The sequence below is a fragment of the Petaurus breviceps genome, unplaced genomic scaffold, assembly GCF_028583685.1.
Source record: "Petaurus breviceps papuanus isolate PSGF00001 unplaced genomic scaffold, PetGlider_PUasm1.0 188, whole genome shotgun sequence".
NCBI classification, from domain to species: Eukaryota; Metazoa; Chordata; class Mammalia; order Diprotodontia; family Petauridae; genus Petaurus; species Petaurus breviceps.
This window is the reverse complement of record NW_027185804.1, coordinates 8880966-8898291: the sequence shown is the minus strand read 5'-3', so window position 1 is coordinate 8898291 and position 17326 is coordinate 8880966. Positions and strand designations below refer to the sequence as shown.

General features: G+C 38.8%; 1 protein-coding gene across 7 annotated transcripts in view; it reads right to left on the bottom strand.

The window, feature by feature from the left end:
* BMAL1 (basic helix-loop-helix ARNT like 1) overlaps positions 1-17326 on the bottom strand; it is a 96011-nt gene that overhangs the window by 23664 nt on the left and 55021 nt on the right. For 5 of the 7 annotated variants that reach the window (XM_069091256.1, XM_069091255.1, XM_069091253.1 and 2 more), the window contains 4 exons: positions 17170-17211; positions 15090-15247; positions 10945-11024; positions 495-587 (listed from right to left, as the gene is read on the bottom strand). In XM_069091256.1, the coding sequence (XP_068947357.1) occupies positions 495-587; positions 10945-11024; positions 15090-15247; positions 17170-17211 (373 nt within the window). The remainder of the gene's footprint in view (positions 1-494; positions 588-10944; positions 11025-15089; positions 15248-17169; positions 17212-17326) is intronic. The other 2 variants (XM_069091258.1, XM_069091259.1) reach the window with 1 other exon arrangement.

Genomic DNA, 17326 nt, shown 5'->3' with positions numbered 1-17326 from the left:
TAAAACATTTGTCCAAGGTCACACAGGTAGTAATTAGTAGACCCAAGGCTATACCTCAGGTCCTCTGACTCAATATCCTGTGCTTTTCCCATTCATTCACTAATGCCATGCTGTTTCATGGGTGTGCATGTGTGTCCTATGATTTTCATATTCAGCATTCCTTTTTCCCTCCCTCCTCCTTAGGCTTCCTTATCCCTAACACAGAATTGAGCTGATTATTTTATTGTAGTAAAAGAGAAAATGATTCATTAATGAGAAGAATCACACACTCCCATGAAAAAAATACACTTTCACAGATCCCCAGGTTTAATTAACTTACCCTCAGAAAAGCTGTAATTTGCAGAGGGAAGATATTCGTAAAAAGTCAAAGCATTTTGTATGCGACTTGTATACTACAATTATTGTGGCAAAGAGCTGAACTTTGTAGGGAGTCTCATCACCACAATTATGAAGGCTATAAAGCTGCTCATCATCAACAAGAATAGGAACAATACCTGGCTATAGTTGAGGATTTTAAAGACAGACTCTGAAACAAATAGTATCTTTCCTCTGTCACATCCGACGACAAAGAGAAATCCATCTGCTGCCTAATTAGGAAAAATGGATCATCACATTAGCACATTCACAAAAATAAGATTCTCAGTAATTTTGAAATGGAATCAAGGATTCATTTCATAAGAAACCTCAAAACAAATATTTTCACTGAAATTATACATGCATGAGAAGAAAAAGCTAAAAAATCTATAAACTTAAACTCTTTATGCATGAAATAAGGCTTTGCTGGCACTGTCCCCTTTTCCAAGGCAAATATACACATGTTCTCTCTCTCAAGTTCTATTTTTCATGTTCTCTCTCCCTCTCTACACACACACACACACACACACACACACAGAGTAATCTACATGTCTAAATCTGAAACAATGACAGTAAGCCCATCACAAAGCAGAAGGCTACAGACTCAAAGCAGTTTCCCATTAGATGAAGGCTTGCAGAAGCTATGCTTTCTCCATCAAGTCCCATGAGTAAGTAATCCTTCACTTGACTCATTGTCCTCCCAAGATAGGAAGAGGAAAGCTGGGCCTTTGTCCATCTAGTGAGTTTAGCAATTTCCCTTCAATTCTGTCATTCAAAAATAGTAATCACCCAAACAGGTCAAATCAGCATGTCGAAGTATGCCAAAGAAATGAATTCCATTGATTATGGTTGGTATGCAACCAATGGGAGGGAGGGCTGGTTGTAGGGTAGAGCCTGACTTGATCAACAGAGCTTTAAACTATCCACAAATATCCAGCATTCCAGATACTACCACAGAGCAGCAGGCATGACAAGGGGTGAACACCAGTGACGAGGGCACCCATATTGACTTCAGGGGACAATATTCAAGGAAGGTACTCATTTCTTAAAAAATCGCAGCCTCAAATATTTACTTGCAAATGCATAGTGTGAATAATAAACTCGATGAAATACAGATCTTAAAGCAAAGAGGTCAATTTGACTTTTCAGGTGTCACAGAGCAGCACCTGAGGGGATGTGACGTTTGTTGAATTTATGGTTATGGAACCGTGAAGCACGAGAAGCAGAGCAGTGAAAAGTGGAACATCAAGAACATACCCACAGGAGGAAACGTGAACAGTGGTGAGAAGCATTGGATGGAGAGCACATGGGTCTGGACTGACAGAGGGTGAAAAGAAGGCAGACCGGAGAGGAGGCAAATTAAAGGCCATCTCACCAGAAGGAGAAGGTGATGATGTTGGCACAGTGGGATCATGTGGTTGTGAGGGGGCTTCGACTGGCCAGGCACCTACTGGCCACAACACTCTCCTCAAAGCAGAGCCCTTGCTGCTTTAAGGTTCAAGGAGTCATCTGGGGTGGGTGGCTCTTTCACTAATCAGGACTGTTTTATCCCTTTAGGAGAGGGTCTTCATGGGTTCCTATAGTCAAAGAATCCAGCCCTCTCTGGCCTCCCTTGCAATAGCCTCTGATCTAGCTGATCTAGCCTGGCCTTCAGCCCCACTCCCCATCTCACCTAGTCTTTAGCTGGACCTACGCCTGAGGCCCTTCTAACTTGGCTGGGCCCACCAATGCTTCTGCTCAGCTGGCATAGAGAAAAAAGGAGAATCAAAGAAAGGTAGAACGCACGACACTAGACCACAGAGAGGAAGCAGAGCCACTCAACTTCTCCTTTTCCCTACCAAGGAGAATAATCTTTGCACTGGGAAGGATGGAACAAGAAATGGTTAGTAGGGAGCTTTGCCTCGAGATGAGGTGAGGAGATGGTAAATACACAGGCTTGTCCCCAAGCTCAGACAAAGTCATCCAAAGGCCCACAAACTTCAAGCCACTTAAAGCCAGAGGTGACTACAGAGTAACTCTCAGTGACCTGTGAAAAGTCACAGAGAAGAAAGGATTCCTCCAGGGGCCTTAAAGCTCAAGTAATTCAACATCTTCATTTTTCAGATGAAGAAACATTTTCTCCAGGATCACACAGCTGGTAAGCAGTGTAATCAGGACTGGACCAAGGTCTCCTGACCCCAAGGCCAGGACCTTTTCCACTATACCATGGTGACGACATGGGTCCTCTTCCTTATAATACATTAAACAACAAAAAACACAGAATCAAAGGGAAAGAACAAAACTAATCCAACCGATAATGAACCCATCAAAAACCAATCCATTATGATTTTTTAAAAAATCTGCCATTAAAATAATTTTAAATAATAAAACTAATTAGTTCTACATTAAATTAGGCCCAAAAGGGGCAGAAGAGATATGAAAAATAAACTGGATAAGAAACATATCAAAGAAATTAGATTCATATTCTCTCTTTATCTGTTTAAGACAAATGAAAAGGGATGGGTAGGAATTCAAGTTTTACAAATTATATTTTACAACACAGTAATTTTACTATATATGTTTGCCACCCTAACTCCAAATGAATCCTACTTTGAAACAAAGACAATTTGGTATCTTTTCCCTATTCTTATACTAGTCAATAAACTCCTTGAGATTAGGGATTGATTTAGCTAAATTCCCGTTCCCCCCCCCCATTACCTTTTATAGTGCCTAGCAGCCTGTCATTATCTATAGTTAAGACTACAAAACAAGATATATGAGTTTCAAAAGAAAAATATAAATAAATTAGAATTTTTTTTTATAAGCAATTGGGGTCAAGTAACTTGCTCAAGGTTACATGGCCAGTTATTTCTGGGTGTGGTGCTGAGTATCTGAGCCCAGATTTGATCCAGGTCATCCCGATACTGGAGCTGGTGCTCTTACTTGCTGAGCCACCTGGCTGCCCCTAAGCAATTGGGGTTAAGTAACTTGCTCAAGGTTACACGGCCAGGTGTTTCTGGGTGGGTGCTAAATGTCTGAGCCTGGGATTTGATCCCCAGGTCATCCTGACACTGGAGCCAGTGCTCTTATTCGCTGTGCTACCTGGCCACCCCTAAATTAGAATTTTTAATAGATACTTTATATTATATATAATATGGAAAAAAGGTGAAAATTTGTAACTAAGCAGATTTTTAAATGGTCAGTTTTTTTTTAATGTGACAAGAAATAACCAGTGCTAAAAGGAGGGCACCACAATGGAGAGGCTACAAAAGTTTCACACAAATCTGCCATCAGAGCCAGCGCTGGCGTCATTAACACCTAGGTTCAGATCCTGCTTCTGCATGTTAAAATTACCACGTGGTAAAACTAGAAATAAGTGATAACAGCCCTAGCATTCAGGACAATGTCTGATACACAGGATGTACCTAATAGATGAACAAAGGAAAATTAAAATGCCCTCGGGGAATATTGCATACAAGATACATAGTAAGAAATTAGAGAACTTTAATGAAATAGAAGACCATTTGAAAAACCATAAATTACCAAAAAAAAGGACATGATAAGAAATGGCTTAGACCAGTTTCAGAGGAGTAATTTTCTTTAATGACTTTATACATGTTCCAGAAAAGTTTTGGGGTAAATTTCTCCAAAGCTTCAAAGAACTGCCATACTAGATGAACAGTCTCTAGAGAGCAAAACGGATGGCATGCTACTGAGTTCTTTTTATGAAACTCATGTGGTCTTGATTCTAATATTTACTTAGTAATTATGTCAGTATGTTAAGGACCTGCAATTCTATCAGAGTGGGAACTCTCTGGATCTACCCAGATACCAATGAAAAGCTGCCTGAGGCAACATGATGAATATAAGAAAAAAGAAAATCATAAAGAACAATCTCACTAGTAAATGTAAATGCAAAAATATAGAAAAATAAAAAGTCAGCAATAGAGTACAGCAATAGATTTTTAAAGGCAATGATTATAATCAAAGAAATAATATCAGGAATACAAGAATGTCTCAATATTAGGAACACAATTAATATGAATAATTCCAATGAACAAAAAGTAACTATCATATGATCTTACCCATGGATGCAAAAAATTATCTGTAATATAAAACAACATCCACATTCCTTGTTTAAAAAAATACAAATAAAAAAAGTACAGGTTACCGAAAGACCTTGCCAATCTGATTACAGTTCTATTGTCATTAATCTTCAAAAAGTTGTGGAGAAGAGGAAAGGTACCAGAAGAAGAAGGGTAGCAACATCTTCCCAGTTTTCAAAAAGCAAAGGGAGACATGGGCAGGGAGGGGAAGAAACAGTTGGTTTTACAATTTCTGGACTGGTAAGATTGACAGAACTACACTTGACTTATGAGAACTTAGAAAAGGAAATCAGTGAAGACTGGAAAAAAGCATAGGTTCATGAGGATCAATAATACCAGATAAATCTAATTTTCTCTAATGATGAAGTCATGAGAGTGGTACAACAAGTGATAAAGATCTAATGTATTTTGATAAGAGAAGAGTTAATGGAGTTAATTTTGATGGAAAAATGTGGGCTATTATGTAGCATGCAGAAGAAGTAATCATACCCAAAGATTTGCAAGTAATGAATCAATGCCCACCTAGATGGAGGCATCTGTTCACATGGCCACGCACTGCCCTCATCAAACTGGTAGATCACAGAGAGGTAGATGGTAGGATGACAGAACAAAAATTCAGAATGTTTTTGATAGGCTAGAGCAGGGATGGGGAACCTTTGGCTTCAAGGTCACATGTGGCCCTCTAGGTCCTCTGAAGTTTGGATTTGTTCAAAGGGCTGCACCTGAAGACCTAGAGGGCCACATGTGACCCTGAGGCCAAAGGTTCCCCACCCCTGGGCTAGGATAATGGGTAGAAATAAGTCATTGTTAACACGTACATGTAAAATAATGTACTTCTATGTTTAAAAATACTGCATGGGTATGAGATGTGAAAGGCTTGACTTGATAGCGTTCCAAGCGAAAAAGGCCTTGGGAGTTTTAATTGACTATATGGCTCAATTTCAGAGAACAGTATGGCTCAGCTCTGCATCTGGGGACCAAATTAAAACTTCTTGAAGCCCGGGGGTGAGATATTTGGTAAGTTCCCAGGAATCAATGGATTACTATTTCCATTCAAACAATCAGTCGACAAATATTTATTACTATTTACTATGTGCTATGCACCTAGGAATATGAGAACAAAATATGAAATAATCCCTACTGGCAAGGAATCTACATTCTAATTACAGAGATGACAAGAATATATCTAGACTACACAACAAAAATATAAAGTAAGTACATCCCATCTATAGGAAGGAAGCTGTTAAATTCAAAGTGGGAAAGGACACTAACAGTTGAGGAGCTCAGGAAAGGCTTCATGAAGATGGTGCTTGAGAAGCATCTTAAAGGAAAAGAGGGACTCTGAGGCATAGGGAAGGAGAGAGAGCATTCCAGGCATGAGACAGCCAAGAGAAAGGAGTGGAGATGGCAGATGAGTCTTGTGTGTAAGGAACAGAGAGACACAAGTTTGGCTAGTCTGGAGAAGACTGGAGGGGGCGCAATGTCCAATGAGGCTGGACAGATAGGTGAAGGCCGAATTGCGTAGGATTGTAAAAGCTAAACAGAGAAGTCTGTATTTTATCCTAGTGGCAATAGGAAGCCCCTGGAGTTGGGTGAATACTGGAATCATATGATCAGACCTGCACTTCAGAAAAATTACTTTTCACAGTAGATGGATCAGAAAATGCTGTGGGGGCTTTGAGGAAAGAAAGAGGAGAAATCAATCAATCAACATTTATTAAATGTCTTCTATGTGACAGGCACTGTGCCAAGCACTAGGGATGCAAAAAGGTGACAAAAGTCAGTACCTGTCCTCAAGGAGCTTACAATCTAATCGAGGAGACAACATACAAACAAGCATATACAAAGGAAATTATACAGGATAAATAAGAAATAATTAAGAGTGGTTGGGGAAGGCTTCCAGTAAAAGATGCAGCAGTGGGAAGATAAAAGTAGGAACAGTGGCCTCTAAGCGCTCCCTCCAACTTTTATAACAGTCTGCAATAACTATCATTTGTCCTTTTTACCTTCTCTTATTTCAGGTTAAACATTATTTCTTTCACTACTTTGAATTCTATTACCATAACAAGTGACATTTACACAGTCCTTTAAGATTTGCAAAATGTTTGTAAATAAGTATATGTGTGTATATTTCTATACACACACTCATATTCAGTTGAACCTCCTAACTCTCTCTGAAATAGGTGCTACAGGTATTATTATCTTCATTTTACAGATGGGAAAACTGAAATCCAGGGAGACTTGGTCACTTGCCCTTGGACATGAGGAAGTAGGGTTTGTACCTAACTCCCTCCTGCCTCCAAATTCTGCATTCTGTTTACTACACCAAACTGTCATAATGAAGGCTATAGAATTAAACTCAACATTTATCAAACATTGACTACAGGTCAAACATTGTGCTAACATACCTATTTCATAATCCTAGCAGATGGCCTGTTATAACAGGGCTTTGTTGATCTGGCTATGATGAATTGACTTCCTGTCTTGGCCATGTTAATTCTCTAATATTAGTAGTTGATTAGTTGTTTAGCTTGAAGGTGGCCTTCTACATGAAGGTCTTCTGGATGCCCTCTCCCTCAGCTGCTAGTGCCTTTCCCCTCATAAACCCCCTTGGATTTATTGTGTATATACTCTCTATGTACTTAGGTACATATGTGTGGTCTCCCCTATTAGAAGATCACTTCCTTGAAGGAAGGAACTGTTTCATTTCCATGCTCATACCCCTGAGTTCAGCATAGGGCCTGGCCCATAGCAGCTGCTAAATAAATTGTTGACTGACTTTGGACTTTCCCTACTTGATATGTCCTAACTCACCACTCCCTGGTGTTTCACCAAGAGAAAAAGAAAAAAAAAATCCAACAATTTCTCTACATTTCCGAACTAGCATTACCACAAAGTGGAAAAGATCCAGTCATTTGAAGGTAAGGGGAGCAAAAATGGCAGAAGTAGGATGGGGTGCCATTTCCCTTCTTCCTCACTAAGACCAAAGCATTCTTCCCTGAGATAGCTAGCGGGCACCATAGCGTACCAAGTGAATGAGTCCAGAAGACTCATTAAAATCTGTCCTCAGACACTGACTAGCTGTGTGACTCTGGGCAAGCCACTTAGTCTCTGCCTCAGTTTCCTCAACTGTGAAATGGAGATAAAATCAAAACCAACCTTTAAGGGTTGTTGGGAGGATAAAGTAAAGTAACGTTTGTAAAGCACTTCAGTGTCTGGCACAGAGAGAACAGGCACTTAATGAATGCTTGTTTCTCAACTTCCTCCACCCCACCTGCGAATTCACCCAAAGAGCCTTGGTTCCCTTTCCATAGCCATATCCTGTGGCCCAGAAATATAACATCTAATATTGTGCTGTCTTGAACAAAACACTTCCCATGTTCCATAATCCCATAAAGATTCTCATAATGGAACTTCACCAAGTTCTTCACTAAGCAGTAATGTGTTACTGGAGCTCCAAGATAATGATTACATACACGGGGCAAGTCCCATTTATAACGCAAGTATCTGTGCAACAAAATCTTCTGCAGGTGTCTGGCACATAGGCAGCTAGGGGGTGCAGTGGGCCTGGACTCAGGAAGATCCCAGCTTAAATCTGACCTGACACTGAAAAAGTTGTGTGACCCTGATCCTTATTATTTATAACCTCTGTTTGCCTCAGCTTCCTAAACTATGAAAAATGGAGGATCCTAGAAGCACCCACCTTGTGGGCTGTTGTGAGGATGGCTGGCACCATCTGTAAAGTGCTTAGCACAACGCCTTGAACATGGCAGGCATTTAACAAATGACTGTTTTCTTCCCTAGTAGATGCTTAATAAATGTTAGATGATTAACCAAAGCTCTGTTTTCCTCTATCTCTATTTCCTTCTCTATGTACATATATATGTATGTATGAATGTATATATATATATATATATATATATACACATATATATTTCATAAAGGTCATCAACTTAAAATTCATGCACAGTAAGCATTATTGTTTAACAGCACTAAAATATTCTAATGCTTGTTTGATTTTTTAAATTTTCTAAAATTTGCATTTTTAATTGTCTTTCAATTTATAGTATTTTTCTCTTCCTTTTCTTAAAATGAATAAAATATAGATCACATAATTTTAATATTTAATATCTTCTCCAGTTGGTAGTCCCAAACATGGATCACTAAATGTAAAGAGATGTGGAGTTCTAATCTAAGCTATGCTGTTTGAAAGCTATGTGTGATCTTGGGCAAATTATTTCCCCTTTCCAGACCTCAGTTCCTCATAGGTAGAATGAAAGACTATAAGGTCCCACATTCAGCTCCGATAGTGTCTGACTGTATAACAATGAACACTCTAGAATTATGTGTAAATAAGCATTAAATTGTAAGGTACAGATTAAAGTGCTGAAGGAATTCTAAAGACAGGGAAATTACTGTTCACCATGGTAGTCAGAAAACTTGAAAGTAGGCAAACACTGTCTATGGTCCTGAAAACCTGCCCCTGCCACAGCAAGAGAATAAATATGCAAGGTCTAAAAGGCCCACGTGTCATTGGCAGGTAAACAAATTGTTCCCTCTTCAAAGAGGTGGCCAATTGAAAGGAGCTACCTTTTTCATCCATCTGGTAACAATCCTGTGCAGCTGTACTCATAAAAGTGCCAGCAAGGGGCTCCTGCTTTAGCAGAGGGAAAAGGGTTTTTCCTCAATAATAAAAGGATTGAGGCTGCAAATGTATTCTCAAAAGAAACATAGATCTTCAGATGACCAACCCTGCCTGCCCACCTGTTGTGAGGGTGTATGTTTTGCAACCTTGCCGAGGTCACATACTTTCTGCCGGACTGAATATGTCTGCTTGTCTCTGCAGGGTTGGGGGAAACACGGTAATGACTTGTGGAGGTTAGGTTATGAGTGGAGAGAAGCTGATGATAACTGGCTGTTGTTCATTCACTTCCTGATTCATGCAACCATGTAAGTGTCTACTCTGTGTGAATCACAGTGCTTACCGCTAAGGGAGGCAAGGATAAACATGACATTGTCCCTGCCTTTATGAAGCTCACCATCCCAGACTTGTGAGTCTCAAGTTTTGGAGGCCTATTCACCAGAAGAGGGAGCAATCCAGAAGAGACTCACTGCTTAACAGTGTACCTGAACTAGAAAGCAAGGCTTTGAGCTCTTTATCAGGGCTTTTATAAATACAGACACATAGATAGGGCTGGCCCTGAGTAAGCAGAGGCTGGAGCTCCACTAGCTGTCTGTCATATGGAAGAACACTGTTTATCTACCATAATAATATCTGCGACTTTTACCCCTTGGCAGAGACAGATTTCAGACTAAACCAGTTTAATAAACACATGGTAAGCCCCTATTGCAAAGGGCTGTACCAGGTGCTGGGACTAAAAGACAAAAACAAGGCAGCCCTTGCCCTCAAGGAGCTTACTTTCTCATAGGCATCTATTTGGACTCAGACACTTTGGGGCCCCAAACACACGATGCCTGGCTGCTAACATAAGTAGGTGGTGAGCCTGAGACAGGGCCCTGTAGGAGGGAGATGGGTAGGAAGAGCAAAGCAAGGAGGCAGAACAAGCAGCAGGAAACCTGGCCCATCAGTGGCTAGCCAAGGGCAGGGGCTGGTGAGGCTGGATCATGCAGGGAACACACTATTCAAGGAAGAGTGCAGGGCCTGAAGACAAAGAACTCTTCAAAATTCAGAGGACAGACTGACTTAAGGGGTGCTCGGGTTCAAATTGTGCTTCATGGAAGCCGGCTAAGGTTCTTTGGGGTTATCCCTTCTACAGGGTATGGCTTTGGAGGCTTTGAGAAATGACCGAATATTTCAGTTTCAGTCTGTATGAGGCTTTTTTTAAAAAAACCCAGTTCTTTTCTCTTTTTCACTCCCAGGTTATATTCTCATCATTCTGAAGTAGTACAATTATTCTCAAATATTATAATGACTATGCCAAAAAGGAAATAGGAAAAACAGTCACTTACAGAAACTTCGTTACATTTGTTTTTACTCTTACCCAGATAAGGAGCTTAAAAAAATGCTATTTATTAAAAGCCCCAGCTTTCTCCTTCTCCATCAATCTCTACCCTCTAACATGGATCAATGACTACAAACTCACATGAATTTTGCTTTATTATCATTACTTTATGACTTGACCCAAATTCAACATTTAAAAAAGATACAAGTGTTGAGTGCTTAAAAAAAAACTCTTTTAAAATCCCTTGTCCTCATTTGGGAAAATCACACACACAAATGACTAATTCCAGCTCTATAAATCTAGAATCTTATGACTAGTAATAATAATTTTTAATAAAATAAAGTCCTAGGATGGAATAACAGGATGACATTGAAAGTCATGAAAAGAAACTTGATTAATAGTTCAATACTAAATCAGTTCATTCTGTTCTACTGAAGACCAATTTTATACATAATCATGTTTCGGAAGTTTATAAAAGTAAATAATTCATTGATTTGGGGCGGGGGTGGGTGTAAAAAGGGTGAGAAGCAATCCCAACATACCCTGAGAATGAGATGTTTTAGCTCATCATCTGACAGAAAAGTCGGTTTGTAGTTTGCTTCTGTATATGGGTTGGTGGCGCCTTAGAAGGGAAAAAGAAAACCAAACAGTTCATATTCTTTTTTTTTTTAAAAATATACAGAAAAACTGTACAAATATCTAGCTAGCTTAAAAAGATTCCTATTTAAACCTTCTGGAAATGGCTGTGCCCACAAAGGGAATTGAAATTGTAAGCATTTCTCTTCTACTCTAATTGGGCTAAATTTGGTCTTGGAAAATATCAGATAATTCATTTAACAGTGAATACTGTTGTGCTCTGGGATCTTGGGGAGGGGGGAGAAAAGTGCTTCTCATTAAAATGAAAACTGAGAAATAATTACGGGAAGTTAAAACTTTTCTACTTCTTAGTCATTCAATTGATTTTTGAAGCACGCTGGCTGAGATTAGGTTTGGTTTTGGGTTTTTTTTGGCCAGCCAAACCTCAAAAGAGTCTGGCCTTTTTTTTTTTTTTTTGTAGAAAAGCAAATAGTTCTTCAGTAAATCACTCTGACTTTTCCTGGAAGATAAAATACACCAGTAATGGCTTTAAATAAGGACACTGCCTGAAACTTCTTAGAAGTGGTCCCTCTTTATAGGAGTTAAATGAAGAGAATGTAGCAGGCAATGTAGAATGAGACATTTCCTGGTAAATGCAATAGCCAACAATGGCCTGAGCATAGTCAGGACTTCTCTCTCCAGACACGGCCACTTCTAAACTCTTTCAGGAGGAACAAGTCAGCAGTTTATACAAAAGAAAGAAAAAAAAAAGGCAAGTTATTATCACCATTATTATTAGATGACCCTGAATTACTGCCTAGTTAATGGAATAAATACTGAAAAGGAAGAGTGTGATTGAACCGACATGAATTATGAAAGGGAATGCAGAATATATAATTGAATTTAAGACTTGCATCATCAATTAATGAAGAACGGTATATTGATCCACATTCTCTGCAACACAATTTCACGCCTTCCACTCTTTTCTTTCTTACTTGTTGAGAATTCGTTTCTAAAAATTCCTCCCACATCTTTCCCCCCATCATACAATCTTCTATTAAATTTCAAACATCGACATCAAAGTAGAATAGAATACATTAGGTCCTTTTCAACTACTAGTAAAAAAGAAAAGAATTTAGGTCTGGGTTTCTAATAGCTGCTGAGCAGACATTTGGTAGCCTGGAAACAATGCTGGACCAGAAGCCAAGTAACTGGGGTTTCAGGCCCCACTTCTATGAGCTGTGTCACCTTGGAAAATTTAGAGTCTGTGCCTGCTCCCTGCAGGCTGTGTGACCTTGAGCAAGTAATTTAACCTCTCGAGAGTTCAGTTTCCTCATCTATAAACTGAGGAGGGTTGGACTAGATGATTTCTATGATTCCTTCCATAAATAATGATCTTATCAATCCCTGTCTGGGTGTCAACTTTTTTTTTTTTTCCTGTAAAATGAGAAGGTTGAACTAGATGAAAATTCTACATGTTTGTAAGTTTAAAATATACATCTTTGCAACCATATGTCTACACATCAATACCTTCCTTTCAATTTACTCCTATATCTGAGGACTGGTTAAGGAAAGAGTAAGACTGAGAGACTTCTAGACTTAAATATTGCAGTAGAGATTTCTCCTTTGGTTTGGATATATCATTTCTACTTTCCCTCTCTGCTTCCTCATCCTTCTCATAATTAGTTTAAAAAAAAAAGAGGGGTGGCTAGGTGGCAAAGTGAATAGAGCACTGGCCCTGGAGTCAGGAGGACCTGAGTTTGAACCTGGCCTCAGACACTAATTGTGTGACCCTGGTCAAGTCACTAACCCTGGTTGCCTCCAAAAGAAAAAAAAAGAAAGAAAATATGACTTCTCTTACAAAGAGAGGCATTATATGGAGAAAATTCTAGGAAGCTAATAATACCATCAGTGCTATTTTTGATAAAATAAAATGCAAGAGGCACTATAAGATGTAGATTCGTTCTTCATCAGAATCATAATTAATTTTCTCCTAAAAAATTGAAGTTTTCTTATCTGTCACTATGTACATCACATTTCTGATTCTTATAATGTATCTGTGTAGTAATCCACATGGACATACATGCAGGATATGGCATCAGCTCTATCTTTTAATGCATATAAATGCCTTAAATGTATGTACACACACACAGGGAATGCAATTAGAATGTCATCAATAACAATACAAGCATAGATTATGGATCTGTGATTTTATTAATGTGAATACTCAATCCATCAGTATATTTGTGTGTATATCTATATATAACTCCTCTGGTATTTGAAGACTAGTTAAGAAAAAAGTTAAACGAACACATACCCATAATGAAACATCTATCCTATTGTAAGTCACAATCTGAATAATATATTCTTCATCCACTTTGTTTTTCCTGCATGGATGGTTAAATCAATGTCTTTAAAGTAATTATATCATTTTACTGTAGAGGCCTATAGTGTTCCAAAGCTGTATGCAATTAGCATCATGACATCTATGAATGTGGATCTGGAGAACTTCACTACTTGTTAATAGGGAATCCTTCCATTTACACTTTGTGCAGAACATCTTCCCTGACACTGGAAAATACCAAAGACAAACATATCTCTATTTTATACCTAACTGGATGTTATTACTCAGTCACTGAACAAAGTCATTTTTAGAATTGCATCTGTCAGATTTCAAAACTGTTTTAACATGTGTGAGAGACACCTTGAGGAGAACTACAAAAGCAACATCTTGTTCTGTCAACTCAAATGCTTTTTTTAAACTAACAGACACAGTATGATCCTCTAAGTCTCTCAGCTGTGTGACTATAAAGATGCACTAAATTTAAAAAAATGACCCTCAGAAGGCCTGTGTTTTCATGGTCTATATTCAGTGAGGATCATCCATATATGTACAGAAACCATTCTCATAAAAGATGAATTATTTAGGTGGAAGTTCCTAATTGCATCTTCTTCATCATCCATTTCTTATAAAAGCATTATCTATAACCTTTCATTCTCTTAGCATCTTGCCCTCTTGAGTACATCTTGAAAATCAATCCCCTTATTCCATCCGTTGTCTCTTGCACAGATTTCCCTTTCTGTGTAAGTCAGGATAATGTACTCTTCCCGACTTTGCAGATGCCACCACCCTTTCCTTATAGAGTACAATGGGTGGCAGAATCTGAAGTGGCAGTTCCACTCTAGTCACTGACAAGAACAGATCAAATCAGAAATGCCAGTAATGCTGCTTCATCTTCCTTGAGTGTGTTGTCTTCCTTTTGATATTATCTCTAAATCCTTTCAGGATCCTCTGACTTAGCTGGCTCTCCTACTAGGTTTTTTGCATATTTCTTTTCTCAAGTGCGCCCCATAAAACCACAAGCTCCTTGAGAGCTGGGACTTTTTTGTTCCCCTTTGTATCTATTAAAATTACAAATGTATTCTGGCTAAATAATAATGGGTGATATTTATAGTTATTAATAGTCACAAAGGTCTTCTTGTTTGTTCCAGACAAAAATCCTCCAAGTATTATTATCTCCATTTTACCGGTGAAAAAAAGTGAGGCTCAGAGGTGCCAAAGACATTTATTTGCCTTAGTCACATGCCTATAAATGATGGTTCTGGGCCATAAACAGGTCTTCTAACTTAAATTCCAGTATTGTTTCTACAACTCAATAGAAGTTGGGCCGGATCTGATCCCAGGTCTTTTGACTCTAAGTGCAACATTCTTTCCACTATAATGCATTGTGTACTTAATATACAGTTGCAGAAACTGATCATATTGTATCCCATTCACTGATAAAATGGCAATACAAATTTTTTTCCTTTTTTTTTTTTTGGAGGGAGAAGACAGGGCATTTGGGGTTAAGTGACTTGCCCAAGGTCACACGGCTAGTTTTTGTGTTAAGTGTCTGAGGCTGGATTTGAACTCAGGTCCTCCTGACTCCAGGGCCAGTGCTCTATTCACTGTGCTACCTAGCCGCCCCAGCAGTACATTTTTTTAACAGATAAAAATCTGCAACTGATAATATTTGCTTAGGTACTTTACAACACTCTAGACAAGTATGGGAAAATGTGCTATTTGGGTACAGGAGAAAACAAAACACAAATTCTGACACAAATGACTCACCTCGTAATGTTTTCATGTGTTGAACAGCCATTCTTAATACAGTAAGTTTATCCAACTTTCTGGACATTGCATTGCATGTCGGTACCAAAGAAGCTAGTTCATCAATAAAACTGTTCATTTTATCTCGGCGCCTTTTCTCAATTTGACTGTGAGCTTCCCTAAGCAATAACATAAAAATGATTATTCACCGAACAAAATGGCCCAAAACAGAAATGTATCTCCTTTAAATGTTCATGTGACACGTCAAATTTAGGATTTACATAATGTTCAAAACTGGTGGTTTGACTAGCAATAAAAAAAATTAACATTCATATAGCACTTAAGGTTTGCAAAATGCTTTACATACATATTTCTGGGCTTATTACTACCTCAGTAAAACTTGAATAATACTGTAATTATCTTATATCTACTTAGTCCTAGAGTTGGCTGGAACATTACAACAGTCATGTCTTAAATGTTTACCTTACTCATTTATAACACACATAAACTGCCCTTTCACCCCCCCATCTGATCTGTACAAAATAGGATGTTTAGTTTATAATTATCCTTTTAGTCCAATAGGTGCTTTTCCTATTCTACCCAAAGTAAAATCTCAAACTGCTGGCTATGATGAATATGCAATTGGCATTTCATTATTACAGGGAAAAAAAGCTCAAGAAAGATAAATGAAGTTTTCACTTTCTTGAAGATTTAATTCCTTTTCATATATGCTGATCCAGAACATTATACTAAGTATATATATTTTTTTTCCTTTAAAAGAGATCTCATTTTAGAGTATGGCCTAGATTCAAACTAATATGGTAATATGAATATTTCCCACTCTGTTTCCACTTTCTTACTTTCTGTCCTTCTTTAAAAAAAGAGAAAGAAAAGAAATAAAAGCACTCCCAGCCTTACAGTGGTTATTAGTTGGAGATCTGTTCCCAGTTAACCAACCTTCGAGTTTAAAAAGATCTCACTGTTTTTCTTTAGGAAGTGTATTTCAGGTACCTTTCTAGTTAAAAAAGAGTCTGTCAATGACTCATTCAATGAGTCACTGTTTAATAACCCTTACATCCTTTCATCAACTGCTGTACCCCCCCCCCCAACCCCCACCCTGTAGAATGCAAATGGACTGTCTACCTGACCTAGGGATTTATTTTTAAAAAGTCACTGTCCTTCAGGATGACCTACATGCCAATCACTCAGTGCCACGGAAGAAACTTTTTCCTAAGCCATAACACCATAAACGCTAACATTACCTTTCCAGGTCAAATCTCCTTTGCTAGCAGACACTATCTCCCTGAGAGGTGATCACCATCCTTCTATAACTGTTCTCAAACAGAGACTAAGGCTGGGTCTGTATGTGGAGAGCAAACAGAACCAGAATCAAAACGTGCTCTGTTGATCTAGACAGAAGATCCATACGGGAGGGACCAGAAGCACCAGTTCTGCCACTTATACAATGTAAGGAAAATCCCTGGTGACAACAGTTCAAACAAATTTCACAGGTTCACATCCTGTTTGCTAGGACACAGCCTAAGTGTCTGTATTCATGGCATAAAGAAATAGAAAAAAAAAAGATCCCCTATTAAAAACAATGGGCAGGGCAGAGATAACTGACTTCAGGAAACATCTGCAGTCAGCTTTGAACAGTGTGTATGGCTAAGAGGTATGCCATTTGGCCTTATTACAACAGCAAAGCATCACCCACAATCTGGGCTTGGACACTGACCTGTTCAATAAAGTCTTTGCTCTGGCTCCGAATGGAGGAGAGTCCATGTGTCTAGGGACACCTCCTTGCCTTTCAAGTTAAAATCCCTCTAACAATCAACAATCTGCTAAAGTTGCAGGGATATTTTTAGTTCTGGGACATCCTCTGTTGCCTCCATAGTCCCCTGAGCCTCCAACCTGCTAAAAAGAGCTGAGAATGGGGTCAACTTAACCTGGAGAGAAGAGCCTAGCACAAGGCCCAGCAGGTTACAAGTCAACTCCTTCCTCCTCCCTTGTCCCTAGTGCATGGATACAGTGATAACTTTTCTTGGGTGTCCATCAGAATGAGTCATCATAAGTAAAATATGCAATGAGTTTGCGCATTTACCTGGCATTTCTGATTCTGCCCTGCTGGTCTGGGTATTCCAACCTAGAAAAGAAAAACCCCACAAAGCCCAGAAGATTAGTGGTAGAGTCAGTCATTTTCATTCCCATTTCTTTTCTCAACTTCTACTGTCTTGATTTACCTTCAGGCCCTTGTCCCC